Here is a 16,256-nt window from a genome sequence, read left to right on the forward strand (position 1 = left end):
TTCATTTTCAATTTTTCCTCAAACTGCATGGCCTTTGTCTCCATCTCCATGCAACTGGCCACCCCCATGATGTCAGCCTTTTTACAACTCCACACAACCCCCCTACCAACCTTTATCTCCCCATTAATCTCTATATATCTTCACAAGAACCCTTGCTTTATGGCGTGATCAAAGATTCCCATTTTTCTTGTCCCCATTTTTTTTTCCTATTTGTTTGTATATCAAGACCAATGTTCATACCTTCTTTCACGTTTTTTGTTTTTTTTTTTTCTAATGATTTTGTAAATATTATTCCCACATTTTACTATTTTTTTATAGGGTTTTCTTTATAATTTTTTTAAAAATTATATTGTAGAAAAAAATTCTAAAACTACTGTATTTTTTAGTTTTAAACCAAACTTGTTTTTTTGAAAAGCCAAGTTTAATGTAAATATAAATTTATCTTTTCTAAAGATAAAATCAATATAAAAAAGAAAAAAGTGAACCCGTCTTTTTAAGAAATAAGTGCACTATAAAAACTTTTTTGAGGTGAAAAATGAACAAAAATGGACCCGTCTTTCAAAAGACAAGTTCAATTCTATGCAAAATAAAACATGTGATAAAAAATGTTGTATTTTTATATTTATTTTTTAATAATATTATTTTATTTTATTTTTTGAAAAAAATATTTTTCTTAAATAAAACAAGAGTTCAAATATAAGTGAATTTCATATTTAAGATTTTTATCCAAAAATTGATTTATTTGTATTTTAAATTTTTCATTTATTGAAGTTGTGCATGACACCACATGGGTGACCATTGAAGTTGTCTTATTATTGAGGCCAAGTTTGTTTACCCCTCATGGAATCATATATTCCAAGAAAGACCATATCATTATATATATACACATCAAGACTCAATGTACTTCACTAGGATAGACATGTTTTCACATTGTACGAGGACCAATTGTGGTACACTGCGAAACATAGTGTATCAATCCTAGATTTTCAACCTTTAGGGAGTCTTACAAGAAGAATTTTTTTCATTGGGTTGGGCCTCTATTTACAGGCCTTCCCAACTTTTATGAGATTTGATGGGCTCAAAATTTCATAGGATAATGGGCCTTAAAATATTATTTACATTTTGATATAAATATATAGAAAAAAATCTTTTAAAACATATTTTAGTTAGGGCCAATCAGCTCAATCTTATTAACTTGAATTTGACATAAATAACTGAATCAATAAATAAATTTGAGTTTAACCTGATCAACCCGAGTCTAACTTCAACTTATTCTAATCTTAAAAAATGAGATCCACTTGAGTTTGTTCGAGCGTGAGGTCAAAATTGATCGAGTGATGATACTTCTTAATTTGTGTTGGGCTTTGGATTAAATGCAAGCCCAGCCCAACCCATGGAATTGCAGCCCTATTTTGTGTGCAACACACTACGTAAGAGGAACTCGAATATTTTTCTCAAAATCCATGTTATGCTTATCTTGGACATGCAAAAATCATGCTTTTAATAATTCAAAGTCTGAGAATTCTATAGAAAACTCTCAATTTTAAAGTCATTGAGAATATTCTAAAATCAAAAGTACCATATGAATACTGTAAAACAAATTAATGAACTATGAAAATACACATGCAAAAGAGTAAGAGATCTGCAAGTAAGTTTGACTAAGAGAATGTTTGGTAAAATTTAATACTTATTACTTAATTATTTAAGTTGACTTTAAGTTCAATTATATTTCAATTACTTGATAAAATTTAATACTTATTTTTTTTAATGATTTAATTAACTTTAAGTTAAAAAAATTTAAGTTGTTTATTTAAAACTTACTTTAATTATCAAGGTTATTTGATGAAATTAACTTGAATTTTATTTTAAATCATCAAATTGACATATTTACCTTCATCAATGTTAAATAATATTCATTTTTTCATTGACCTTAAATAATAAATTTATTTATCCAATATTCATATTTAAAGTATTGTGAAAACATGAGATAACTATAAAGTATTTATTATAAAAATTGTGTTGTGAATATGGAATCATAAAATATATTTTCACTAAATATAGCCAAATATGGCAAAAGTGATTTGAAATTAAGAATAAGTAAACTATTTTAACTTGAATTTAATGGATATTTGGTAAAATTTAATTTTTATTCTTAATGATTCAAGTTGAAAGTTAAATAAGTTTTAAGTTGTTACTTCAAACTTATTATTTATTTTTTACTTCAAGCATTAAGATTATTTGATAAAATTAACTTAAAATTTATTTTAAATTATTAAATTGACACATTAACCTTACTAATTTTAACTAATAATTATCTCAAATTTATTTCACTAATTTTAAATAATAAAATTTATTTTTATAAAATATTTATATATATAAAGTATTGTAGTTACCTAAAATAACCATAAAATATTTATTATAAGAAATAAGTCATTGATATGAAATTATAATTTTAAAATATACTAATACTAGCACAAACAAATGAAGTAAAAAAGGATTTGAAATTAATAATAAACTAATTATTTTGACCCTATACTTAAAGTTGTAACTTTAAGTTATAATATTAAGTTAATTTATCAAATATGTTTAATCTACCTAATGACTTAAATTAAATCATATTAAGTCATTAAGAGTGTGTTTGGTAAGTATTTTTAGTCGAAATATTCTTACTGAAAGTGTTTTATACAAAAGTGTTTTTAGGAGAATCATTTATGAAGCGTTTCTTTAAAAAATATTGTAGGTAATTTTTTAATATTATAAGTAATTTTTCAAAATTTTTAAAATATTTCCTAAATTTTACCTGATATTTGATTTTTCTTCAAAAATATTTTTTAAATCAAAAGTGTCTTTTAAAAGCATCATTTAACGGACACTAAATTGATATTATCGATTTATCAAATATCGTACAAATATGTTTAATCTGCTTAATAACTTAAATTAAGTAATTAAGATGATTTATAAGTTAAATAAAAAATATCCTAAACATGCCGACTTCTTTTCTCTTTCCCCACATTTTCAAATGAGAAAGGAGAATAGATTACGCAACTATTTTTCACATTCATGGTCGGCAAAGCATGTACAAACACATTAAACCCTAGCTTCTGTTCCCATTAGAAGTCAAGCATTGGCCTCCTTCTATGATATATAACCCTCTTCCGCCCTCAATGCACACACCCACATAGCAATCACTTGAAGGTTGATCAGAATGATAGCCATGGTGCAGATGAGACTCCATGCTTTTCTGTATCCTTCTTCTCCCTTCATCACAGCCATGTCCATCACAACTTTTCTAATACTATCCTTGTTTGGATTCCTTGAAATGTTAGGAATCCATCTTCAGTATTCCAAACTATGGAATGTCAATTCCAGGAGATCATCAATCAAAGTCTCCAGCACAGCAGGCATGCTTTTCTTGTATACTCCTGCTTTTCTCTTCGGTCTTTCTTCCTTTGGGCTCTTCCCAGATTATGATTTCCGATGTGGGTTGGTGGCTTCAGCCCTCACAGTCCATTTCCTCAAGAGAATTTTGGAGGTACGTAGGCCTCTTCTCTAGCATCTTCCCGTTTGTTTCTTTGAATTTTCTTCTGAAACTGGTATTTTGATTTGGGTTTCTGATGCAAAAAGCATGGAAAATATGACTAATTATATTTGGAAATATGAATGTTTTCTGGTGGGTCAACTTCCAAGGGAAAACCAATTGAAGGAATCAGGGGTCTGTTTGTTTGATCAGACTGTTTTATGTTTTTATTTTCAAATAAAATAGAAATTATGACGTATTTAGATTTTTTATTTTCCAAAAAAAAATTAAGAAAATAGAAAAAGTGAAAAAAAAAAATCTTACAAAATAAAAACGAAAAAGGGAATAAAATCATCTAAAAAATATTTTATTAAACCATGTTAAAAAAAAAATAATAATAATAATAATAAATATCATACAAATAAAATATAATAATAAAGTTACACAAAATTTTATTTGGGCCTTTGTAAAATTTTAGGTAGAACTCCTTCTATTAAAATAAAATTTTAAAAGTAATATTTTTTTTTTGTTAGGTCAAAATTGTTAGAATTATGGATGAGAATAGGATAAGGTTTTTTTTTTAAGTACACGCCCATGGCGTCTCAAAGGGTTTAACATAAAGATAAATAAATTTAAAAAGTTTTTAAAAACCTAAAAAAGATTTCAAACTAATTTGAGTATGAGTTTATCTCATCCCACTCTACCCCAATTATATATAATATTAAATCAATTTTATTTTATTTTATTTTATTTTATTTTTCATTTTTTTAACTTTTAATATAAATAAAATATTAATTTTATAAAAATAAATTATAAATATTTATAATATTATTTATTTATAAATTATATTTATTTTTAATAAAATTATAAAAATAAAAAAAAATTAAAAAATTTAAAAGTTGTTGAAAAATTTTAAATGGAAAGACATAAAGTGGATATAACTTTTTCTATTCGATCAAAAAACACACATCATCTAACTCTAAATAATTTCAATAAAACAAATTCTCAGATATTTTTTTTATTAATTATTAAATTTACCCTGTATATCTGTTTTTTTCTATTCAATAAAAAAACAAACATCATCTCACTCTAAATAATTTCAATAAAACAAATTCGGGGTAATTTTTTATTTTTTATTTTTGTTAATTATTAGATTTGTCTTGCATGTGGGCGTCTCCCACTTAAAAGAAGATGCAAATGACAGTCTCCCACCTAAAGAAGGAAAGTTTTAAAATTAAATGAAGACAAGATTTTCAAAATAATTATTATAAATTCAATTGATTAATTGGGAATCTGCCCTGTTTGTAGGTTCTGTTCATCCACAAGTATAGTGGTGGCATGGTTCTGGACTCTGGTATCGTCATCTCTCTCAGCTATTTCACATCCACAGCAACCACCATCTATTCCCAACACCTTGTCCAGGGGTCCATGGAGCCACCAATTGACCTCAAATACCCTGGGATTCTACTATTTTTAGTGGGAATTTCTGGTAATTTTTACCACCACTATCTCCTTTCCAAACTGAGGGGAAAGGATGAGAAGGGCTATAAAATCCCTAGAGGTGGTCTCTTTCACCAAGTCATATGCCCACATTATCTTTTTGAAATTCTAGTATTTATTGGGATTTCTTTCATGTCTCAAACACTATATTCTTTCTCCTTCACAGTAGGCACTGCTTTGTACTTGCTTGGAAGGAGTTATGCTACTAGGAAATGGTATCTTTCCAAATTTGAAAGTTTCCCTAGGGAGATCAAGGCTCTAGTTCCCTATGTTTTCTAGTTATGTACAATGGGGAATGTGAGATTTGCCCACAATGTCATCATGTATACACATGATATGTGGAATTGTATGATCAATTATAATAAAGTTGAAAATTTGTATGCCATTGGAAACTTATATTTGTTGTTTGTTGAGTTTCCACAATGGTCTCATTCATAGTAATGAATTTTTATTTTCACACATTGTTTAGAACATGATGAGCTATTTTTATTGTATTGACATTTTATTTATGAATCTTTTATTCATACAAATTATTCATATAGATTGTCGATAACAAACTTATCATATGAATGTTTAAGGGTGTACTACTATCATATCTATTATGACACATAAGCCTAATGTCATGGATACATCCTTAAGGTAATTAAGGTTTCTCATCTCAATAGAGCTATTGGAGGGTGTTATATGTTACTTAGTCTCTATGTGTTTTTCTCGATATTTACCTTTGTCTCCTTCTTCTTCGACACAATGGGAGCTTGTTGTAATCTAGAGTAGTCATGGTTGCAATGACCAAAATTTTTGCTATGAAGCACAACTATTAAATTAAATATATTCTAATACAATTTCTATCAAGTTTTTCTTATGATAATGTGCTATGGTATTTCAATGAGTGTGGGAAGTTAAAGGTTAGGAAGGATTTGATGATGAGAAAAGCACATTAGGATGGGTCGGTGGTAATATGGAATTGTAGTTTAGAGGTTAAGACCGTGTTTAACAATTGTTTTCAAGACCAATTTTCTATTCTCTAAAAAAATTATTTATATATTCTCTAAAACATGTTTGCAACTAGAAAATAAGATGTCATCACTAAATAATTTTTAATTGTTTTCATTTGGTTTTTGAGAACTCTCTTAAATAATAATTATACAAATATGGATAATGATTAAAAATAAACACTACATATAAAAAAAAATTAAAATAATATATTTAAAAATATTAAAAATACGTTAAAAATATTTCAGATTTCCAAACAGATTTTTGTTTTATAAAACATTAAATAATAACTTTCAAAAATTATTTTCAAAAAAAAATTATCAAGACGGACCGAAATTATTCTTGCTAGAATATGTGAGGTATTAGTATTACACCAGAGATTAAATATGTCAAGTATTAGTAAATGGTTAGGGGAAATTAGGTTTGAAGGAAAAATTATATCAATAAATAGGAACCGTCTTACAAGAGAAAAAACTTTGGAATTTTGAAAAATATAAAGTTTAAGTTGTTTGGCTAGGAAGTTGAAGAAAAAGATTTTAAAACAAAGAGTTGCAACTATTGCATGAAGGGCATTTTTTATGTGCAAGCAAGTGAAAAACAAGAAAATAAAAATACAAGATTGAATATTGTTTAACAATGTATGTACGAGTAGGCATACATCAATAGGGAGAGAGGAAATCAATTCACTATACTCAAAGAAGCAATTATAATCCTAAAGCTCTCAAATTCCAAAATCTTAGTATCATAAGAGAATCAAGCTTACAATGTTGATCATGATCTTATCACTAACTAGAGATCCTCTTAGATTGATCTTCCTACCTTGACCATGAAGGTACCTAAAGCAAAATCAACATACCTTCCATTCGGCCCATTGACTATGCAAATGGAATCATAGTGGGTGATTCAACCACTTCATATCCAATGTCAAATGTATAATCCTTGTCCTTGAACTATCAATGTCACCGAGTAAATAACTCCATTAGTGGGGTAGCTGCTTCAACTCCATTGGTGGGGTGATGATTTAGAACCCTCTTAGGTATATAGATTCAAAATTTTAGTCTGATAGAGACTTTTGCAAGTTCACCTTTACATTTGTGTTCACTCTAAGTAGTGGGGCTATTAGTTAGAGAAGTGCGAAACAATCTTGTATTATTGACTCCTCTATGGAAGTCAAATATGTTGTTGCTCCTAAAGTAGCAAAGAAAGTCGTTTAACTTAGGAAGTTTCTCATGGGACTTGGGGTAGTTCCCCTTGTTGTTCCACTCATAACCCTTTTTTATGATAACAGTAGGATAGTGTCATAGTCTAAAGAACTAAGAAATCACCAAAAGAGTAAACTCATAAAGAGGAAGTATCGCTTAATACATGAGATAGTAATGAGAGGAGATGTCGTTGTGGAGAAGATAACTTCTATGAAGAACTTAATGAACCTTTCACCAAGACTTTATCTAGTAGAGTCCCTAATGGACATAGTGATAGCATAGGTGTTAGATGAATACCCAACATGCTTTATAGATAGTAAGAGTTTTTAAGATAAAACCCTTAAAATGATGACATGATGTAACAAAATGAGTTACCATTAATAAATTCATTTATTATGATTTATAGGTCCATTTATCTATCCTTATTTATATTGTTGTATGAGCATTCAAGCTCATCTCACTTGCATTGTATATGACTTGGGTGCATTAAAAGTTGTATAGAAGATTCAAGTCATAGGTTCTTTTTAATATCGTAGTTCACAACTAGTTGATGGATTTGAGCAATCAATCAGATGCTGTATTTTACTACCTTCAAAACTAAGGGATGACTTGTCTTGGTTATTGGGATGTTTTTCTCATAGTAAATGCACTAGCGTGTATGGTTGCACATTAGAAAAAACCTATGATGAATCATGATATTAACTATTAGGTAGTCATGATTCATGAATCTTTTATGTTACATGGACTCTCAACCTTGAGAGAATGTAGAGCTCGTATTGAGGTCTTCAGTGGCTTTGACCTATGGATGAAACCCTAAAGTGATCATATATTCCCTACGGATTGAGTCACTATTAATTAAGTGTTAATAGATATTCTTGATATAGACACTACGATATCTCATAGGTTTGAGAAAGCATAGTTTCGAGAAAGCATGTCCCTTTAGATAATCCTAAGGATGTGTGATTAGGAAAACTATGGTCGTAGTAAATTCTTAATTAGAACTTGACATATGTTATTTATAAGGTAGAGCATGTTAGTTGATCACATAATAAGAGAATCTGAGACTTAAGGATTGGAGAGGTAATCTTTACATGTTGATAGTATATACCTTGTTAGATTATGAATATTAGTTCATGGGAAGTCTACATGCAATAGATAGTAGGTCTTAGAACCAAGTTTTATCTCATTCAAATACCATAAAATACTAGAGTGCAATTAATTCTATATAGTGAGATGTTGTATCAATTTTAGAATTAGATTATGAAGGAGTTAGTATTTTCCTATGAGCTCCAATGGTCATCACTCTAACTCATAGTCCATGATGACACTTTTGTTAAGGGATTTTTAGATTCCTAATTCATACGTGTGCATAAGAGTATTTTTTGTAAAACGTAAGATTGCACTAGATACTGTGAATGGTATTTATAAACTGGCCTAATTAATTAATTTAAACCTAATAAAATTAACTAATTAATTAAGACCCAAGTGGGTTAGATTAAGTGACCTAAGCCCAAGATGAACTCAAGTCACTTAAGCTCATAAGAAAGCCTATATAAACCCCTTTAAAGGTTTAAGGCTTTATGGTGTGCTCTTACTATTTAGACTTTAGAGAGGAATCTTAGCCTCTATCCTTCCAAAAAGGATTCCGCCTTTTCTAATGTTAGTGTTAGCCCAAGGGTTCTCCCAATCGGATTTTGATGATAACAAACCATGATTAAGTGACTAATTGGTTTGAATGATAAAGAATCTTAGGTATAAATTCGAAAATTCATCAAAGGACCAAAGGAATACAAGATTAAGACTATTGGAAGACTTTTGATCATAGGAAACGAATGTAAGATGAATGCATGGGTGCACTTAGGTTTTTCATACATTTTCATGCATCTTTGAAAACTCGGTTTATTCTTTAAAATTTCGATTTCATTAAAACCCAAGTTTTATCAAATGTACCTTAGGCAAAACGTTTCAAAATTAGCATATTAATTTACCTAAAGATCTTACCTAAGTGTTAGAAAAGAAAGAAATTGAAAAAGATAGGTTTTTGAGGCCAAAAAGATGAATCGGTCGAGGCTCTGGCCAACCGGCTCAACCGGTTGGGGAACCGATTGACCGGTTGCCCTTGTCCAATCGAGGAGTGCCAAAAACACTCTCTCATCCAGTAGCTTCCTCTTCCTTGTTGAGGTTCACCCCTTCCCGGTCGAGGCAACAGTAATATGCCAAAACATTAAATGCTCCAACGACTAGTGAACTGGTCGACCCCCAAGTTGTCCTGTCGAGGCTGTCTTTTTACTGTTTTTGGCTCTCGAGTTTGGAAACCTATAAATTAAGAGCTCCACTTCATTTATGATATATAGAACACATGTAATCAATTGTCTACCTACCTATTCTTGGCTTAAAATCTCTCATTTCCTTCTTAGTGCATTAAACCATCACTTGCATATCTTTTAGTACACTCTTGTGAGTCATCCTACCTTTATTTTGAATTTGAGCTATCTTTGAGCTAGGTTGAGGGATTCTTTCTTGTAAAACTTGAGTGTTAAAGATTTCAAGAGGTTTGAATCTTGAAGAGATTGTGTAAGAGCCCATTGAAGCCGGAATCCAAGTGTAAAGAATTGGAAGCTTTGTTGAAGTTTCAAGCTAGTGGAACCTTCACTCGGTTGGGAAATTGAGGAGAGTGGACATAGGCAAGGAAGTGTTGAACCACTATAAAATCCGAGTTTGAATTCTCTAACTCTATCTCTTTATTTCTTGTTTATATTGTGCTTGAATTTATTGTATTAAAAAAGTTTTTGAAAAACCCAATTCACCCCCCTCTTAGGTGTTTTTCTCCTTTAAGCATAACTTTTGTTTTCTCAGTTAGGATCGAAGAAAGAGGGTTATTGGGTGGAAGATTGTTTGGTTTACGAGATTTATGGTATTTATGATTCTACTTCTTCAGATTGGATTTGATTTGGGAACATCCAGATCATAAGTATGACCTCTTCCCTCTCTAGATGACCTAGAGTTTTTACTGTTATTGCTTCCATTGTAGTTACATTTAGGGAACCCTAGGAAAGAGTTACATGCATCCTGATAGTCCAAGGATGAGAATGATTGACATTCACATATTCCCAACAATGTCAATATATGTAAAATTAGAAAAAGCTAAAGCATATAGCAAGAGGATGAAAAGACATCAAATCTGTTTACCTCATGTCCTAGGTTGACTTTCATATGCTTACCCCTAATATCAAGGTCAACCTTTTTTTTGCCACAAATAAATATCATAATTGCCTCTCACAATTTAAGGTGACACATGAACATTCTTCGAACAAAGAAAATTAGAGGCAAAAGTTGTTGAAAAATGAAATGCCATGGCCCTAGCTCAATTTGCTAATGACTTGAATCCTCTTAAGTAAGCACGAATATTTGGAATGAACCTCAAGTACCCTTAGGAAGTAAAATTATAAATATATTTGGCATCAAGAACACAAATTTGTACTAAACAAGGATAAAAATACTTATTTTTACAAAAATTCGTGTTTGGATTTTGCAGATATATCGAGATATGTTGAGAAATATTGTTGAAAATTTTGATAAAAATTATCCTTAGATGAAAATTGATGAAAAGTGATGAAAACATTAGAGAAAACTCCAAAGATAAAAAAAGAAATCATATATCTATTAAAATTATTTTATTTAATAAAATAAAAAAATGATATATTTATGATTTTTTATTTTAAAATATTTCATATTTAATTTATAAGTTTATATTTTTCTTATATTTAATTAATATAGAGGACATATAAAAAAAAGATCAAAGATTATCATAATATTTTTATATTTTTAACTGTTAAATGTAATTGAAAAATAAAATAATTATAATTAATTAATTTATTAAAATTTTATTTTTATATTTCATTTTTGTATAAACATAATGTTATCATATAAAAGGTGCTCAAATGTAAATCAAGGGTCCATTCCCCAAGTGGAAAGGTTAACACAACAAAATCCCAAGAGCATGGGATCAAGGCCCAGCCCACATCCCTCAAAACTTTTCAAAAGGATCGAGTTTAGTGTTGGTCAAAGGGCATTAATCAAAGCTCTACATATATGCCAAAAAATTTTCATTGTACTATTAATAAAACTTTTTAAAAAGGTATATACTATAATTCACTATTCTCTTTCTTGTCTTCAAGTTATTTCATAATCAAATAAAATTTTGCCTTTTTTTTTGGGAGAATTATCTTTTGGGGGTAGATGGGCCCCAAATTAACAAAAGGTCCATATAACTCTTCAAATTGAGTTGAAGGATATGAAATAGTAACAGACAAATATACCCTTTAAGAACACATATAAAATATTTTATAAAATTAAGTTAAATATTTTTTTTTCAATAATTTTTTTTTCAAAAATACTAAATTAAATAAAAGTAGTTTTCAAAAATATTAAATTAAATAATTTTTTTTCAAAAATATTAAATTAAATTAAAGTATTTAAAAAATATTAAATTAAATAAATTTATTTTTTAAAAATATTAAATTAAATAAATTTATTTTTAAAAAATATTAAATTAAATAAAAGTATTTTAAAAAATATTAAATTACATAAAAGTATTTTTTTAAAATATTAAATTAAATCAAAAATATTAAATTAAATAAAAGTATTTTTAAAAAATATTAATTTTTTTTCTCAAAATCAACAAAGGGCATTTTTGGAAATACTGAAGGATGATATCCTTCAACTCAATTTCCATACTTTTATTGGGTCTTGGGCTCAATTTGAAGAGTTACATGGACCTTTTGTTAATTTGAGGGCCCATCTACCCCAAAACATAATTCTCCCTTTTTTTTTCTCCAACAATCAAGCGAAACCCAATTAGGTTTTGCTCAATCAAATATTTATTGGTTCATATAAAACCAAATCAGAGACATTCGTCGGATCAATTGAACCGATCGATTCGATCCGATTTTTAAAACACTATGATTCTTTTAAAAATTTGGAAAAAAAAAATCCTATGGATCTTCATTTATTCTTTCATACAAGTAATATAAATGGTAAATTTATAAATATAACAAATAAAATTTTTATTTTCTAATCAAATAAAATAATATGAAATATGAAATGTAATCAAAATAATATTTGTTTATTGAAAAATGCCATGGTATCATAGTGGCACTTATTGAAGTTCAAATTTGAACCATTGAATCTGTAGAGTAGGATCTACATCATTAAACGAGGATATAAATAAATAAAATCAAGATACAATGATAAAAATAAATGAAATTAAGGTATAAATCATGAGACTTGAAAATATATACGTAATGTCACCTAATATTATTATTTCAATCCTCAAGTAGTTTGAAGATTTATAGGATTGGAATTGAAAAAATACATGTTTGATGCATTTATAATGATGTTCAATTATCAGAAATAGAATTTTCGTAAAATTAGTTATGAGTCTGTAGTCAAATAGAGTGTAAGTTAAAAGAGTTCTCGTAGAATGGATATCTCGATTTAATATTTGTACTAAGCATAGGATTTATATGTAATTATACTAAATATTATCTAAGTAAACATGTATAATTTGTGATGATAAATATAAAATAAGTACAAAAAAAATATAAAATAAGATAAACATTAGAAAAAAGTACCATTGATTTCACCACGACATTCAATAGTATAGAATAACCCTTATTTACCATTAAAACTTTTTAAAAATTTTAATTCTTATCAAACAAAATAACATGAAATATTAAATAGTAAAAATAATATTTATTTACTATTAGAACTTGTTTTAAATAATTTTAATAGATTGCTATGTTTTTTTTTTCTTTTCCTTTTTCTCTAATTGAAATTTCATATGTGGAGGGAAAAGTTCAGTAAGACATACCTTTAGCCATGTGACACATGCCCACATACTATTCCAACTTTCAACCACCCAGTAGGGAAAACAAACAGATATATTAAGCAACTGGTGAAGAAAACAAAGTAGGGTGCCCTTGTCCAGGTGCAATTAAGGCTGGTCGACCCTCTTTTATAGTCGGCCTCCTTGTCAACAGACTCAACACACATCCACACAGCAATTGAAGGTTGATCAGAACGGTAGCTATGGTGCAGCCCCTCGATTTTCTATACCCCTCCTCTTTCTTCATCACAACCATGTCCATCGTAAGTTTTTTAAGTGTATCCTTCTTCGGAGTCCTGGAAATTCTAGGGATTCATCTTCAGTATTCCAAATTATGGAATGCCAATTCCCGGAGAATCAAGGTTTCCAGCACAGCAGGCATGCTTTTATTGTACGCTCCGGCTTGTCTCTTTGGCTTTGCTTCCTTTTGGATTTTCCCGGAAAATGATTTCCGATCTCTATTGGTGGCTTCTGCTCTTACGATCCATTTCTTCAAGAGGGTTTTGGAGGTATGTACGTCTCTTCTCTATGCTTTGATATCATAGATAGCATTTTGATTTTGGTTTCTTTGCAAAAAAATTAAGCATGATGAGTTGCAGGAATTGTTGAACGTTTGTCTTTTTCCTTTTTTTTTTCTTTTTTTAAGTAAAAGAAATCTTTACGTTTAGGTGTTTGTCATATTTTATTTTCCAAAAATACCCTTTAAGCCCAAAGGGAAGCCCATATGACCTACCTCAATCTATCTCATGAACCGAGATAGCCCAATTGGTCAAGTCGAACGCTAGTAAGTGTGGATCCGGTAAGTGGCACATGATACTAGTTTTAAATCTTGTCATTGATAATATCCTAAATTTACTTAGTATTGATTATTGGTATTGATTGTCACGAAAGAGTCAGCACCCCAAGGTTTAATACCATAGAGAGTGCTAAGCTTTTGATAATAGAAGGTTTTATCAAGAGGAAAAAAAAAAACAACCTTTTTTAAGAAAAATACTGTTAGTCAAATTTAGATATTTTTTTTTCTATTTAAGGTTATATTAGTAATTTCAAATATATGAAAATACTTGAAGAAAAAAAGGACTATTTTGGGGCCATGAGTTCAATATTTCATCACAAGATAGGGTGTAAGGATGGGAACAAGTCATCTGCATTTGAAGTAGTTGAAGAACTAATTTTATATTTTAAAGAGAGATGAGATGGAGTGAAGAAGTGTACCAGTTGATGGAGATGGTGACATATAATATTAATGTTGAGCAGTTATGCATATCACACAATCAAAGCAAATTAAGATATATGTATATAAAAAATATGGTGGAGAGATATGGAGAGATTGCTTCCTGGTAGCATATAAGCCATAGTGCAAGCAACCCACCTATATTCCACAATCAAGTCAAATGACAAAAAAAAAAAATATAGTCCTGAGAACTTAACCATGCTGCCATCCACTTCATTCTGCAAATGGTGTTCTTAAATTAACTGCTTAATGATATATCTGCCTCATTTTTTGTAGATTTTGTTTGTTCACAAATACAGTGGTGGGATGGTCCTGGATTCTGGCATCCTCATCTCTCTCAGCTATACCCTATCCACAGCAACCATGATCTATATCCAGCACTTGGTCCAAGGGTCCATGGAGCCATCTATTGATCTCAAGTACCCTGGCATTCTACTGTTTTTAGTGGGAATCTATGGTAACTTTTACCACCACCTCCTCCTTTCCAGACTGAGGAGAAAGGATGAAAAGGGCTACAAGATTCCTAGAGGGGGTCTCTTTCACTTAGTTATTTGCCCACATTATCTTTTTGAAATTATTGGCTTTATTGGGGTATCCTTCATTTCTCAAACATTATATGCATCCTCCTTCACACTAGGCACAACTGTGTATTTGATTGGAAGAAGCTATGCTACTAGGAAATGGTACCTTTCCAAATTTGAAAATTTTCCTAGGGAGGTCAAGGCTCTGGTTCCCTATATTTTCTAGGTGTACATGGTGGGAAATTTGATATTTGCTGAAAAATATTTCATCTTATGCTCTCATTATATGTGGAACTATGCATTTGTATGTTTATAATAAAGTTGAATGTTTCCATGGATCTGGGCTACTCTTCCAGTTGCTGTTTGTATAGCTATCAGTACTATGATGAATTTCTATCATGATGATTGGATTTCACATTTCATCTACACATGAATTTGCATAATCTTTTCATTTATGTCATTTGTTTGTTTTTATTGTTGAACATCAAAACTTTGTATTGAGATGTGGATTTATAAGAATACTTTTGTGTTCACTGTGACACATAAGACTGGTGATGCACAAGCATACATGCCTGAGGTCAGGGAATGGATGGCCCTCCACACACAGCCATTGGAGGGTGTCATCTCTTGCTTGGGCTCCATATAAATTCTTTTAAGCTTCAACCTCTGTCTCTTATGAGGACATGGCAGCAACTTAGTGAAAGATACCTAATCTTTGGGTGAATGCCCATAGAGGGGGGTGTTGGCCTCTGATCAACGTTGAGGGAAACATATATGAAGACAAAAGTCATCCCTGCTCTAGTCAGAAGCCTGCCTTGCCATCAGGGATATCTGATAATTTGAGGATCTAGGTCTAATGGTTAGAATTGGAGGCTTGTTTGGATGAGATATATCCAAATATTGTTTAATTTATTTGGGCCTTGTAGAGAGGAGGGAAAGAAAGCACTTAATGGGAGACGTATTGTTGTACCCACATGCTTTTCTAATAGAGTAACACCACTTCATTAGTCATGTTCATGTGGCACAATCTAATTAATTTATGTTATGTCAGTTAGTTGATTTTTATATAGAAAATTCCTATAAATTAATAGGACTAAAAAGTGGTAAGAATGAAGGGATCTTCCCCATTGGGGTCTAGCCCCATGTGAAGTAACCTAAAAGGCTAAAACTAAAATTTGTCCAAACTTGGGTTCCACTGATTTTGTGGAAGCAAAGAAGAAGACTCTTATTTTGTCCACTCTCTCTTCCATAAAGATGATTTCTTATCAAAATCAAGTGTGTTATTTTTCTCTATTGGAAGAGTTTGTGAATTAGGAGTAGATCATTTATCATTTATCCTTTTGAAGTTCTAGTGTATTAATTTTATTTTGGATAGATGATAAACCTCAAGCTTATACTTGAG

At 29.9% G+C, this 16,256-nt stretch overlaps 2 protein-coding genes across 2 annotated transcripts; both read left to right on the plus strand.

Annotated features, from left to right (window-relative positions):
* Positions 1–3,090: 3,090 nt before the first annotated feature.
* LOC117929021 (very-long-chain enoyl-CoA reductase-like) lies at positions 3,091–5,485 on the plus strand. Its single transcript, XM_034849208.1, has 2 exons — positions 3,091–3,532; positions 4,826–5,485. Exons 1-2 carry the CDS (start codon positions 3,206–3,208, stop codon positions 5,294–5,296), a joined length of 798 nt encoding a protein of 265 aa, XP_034705099.1. The 5' UTR covers positions 3,091–3,205; the 3' UTR covers positions 5,297–5,485.
* Positions 5,486–13,174: 7,689 nt separating this feature from the next.
* On the plus strand, positions 13,175–15,201 carry LOC117927821 (steroid 5-alpha-reductase DET2-like). Its single transcript, XM_034847509.1, has 2 exons — positions 13,175–13,608; positions 14,610–15,201. Exons 1-2 carry the CDS (start codon positions 13,303–13,305, stop codon positions 15,078–15,080), a joined length of 777 nt encoding a protein of 258 aa, XP_034703400.1. The 5' UTR covers positions 13,175–13,302; the 3' UTR covers positions 15,081–15,201.
* The last annotated feature ends 1,055 nt before the right edge of the window (positions 15,202–16,256 follow it).

This window comes from Vitis riparia, chromosome 13, assembly GCF_004353265.1.
Source record: "Vitis riparia cultivar Riparia Gloire de Montpellier isolate 1030 chromosome 13, EGFV_Vit.rip_1.0, whole genome shotgun sequence".
Lineage (NCBI taxonomy): Eukaryota > Viridiplantae > Streptophyta > Magnoliopsida > Vitales > Vitaceae > Vitis > Vitis riparia.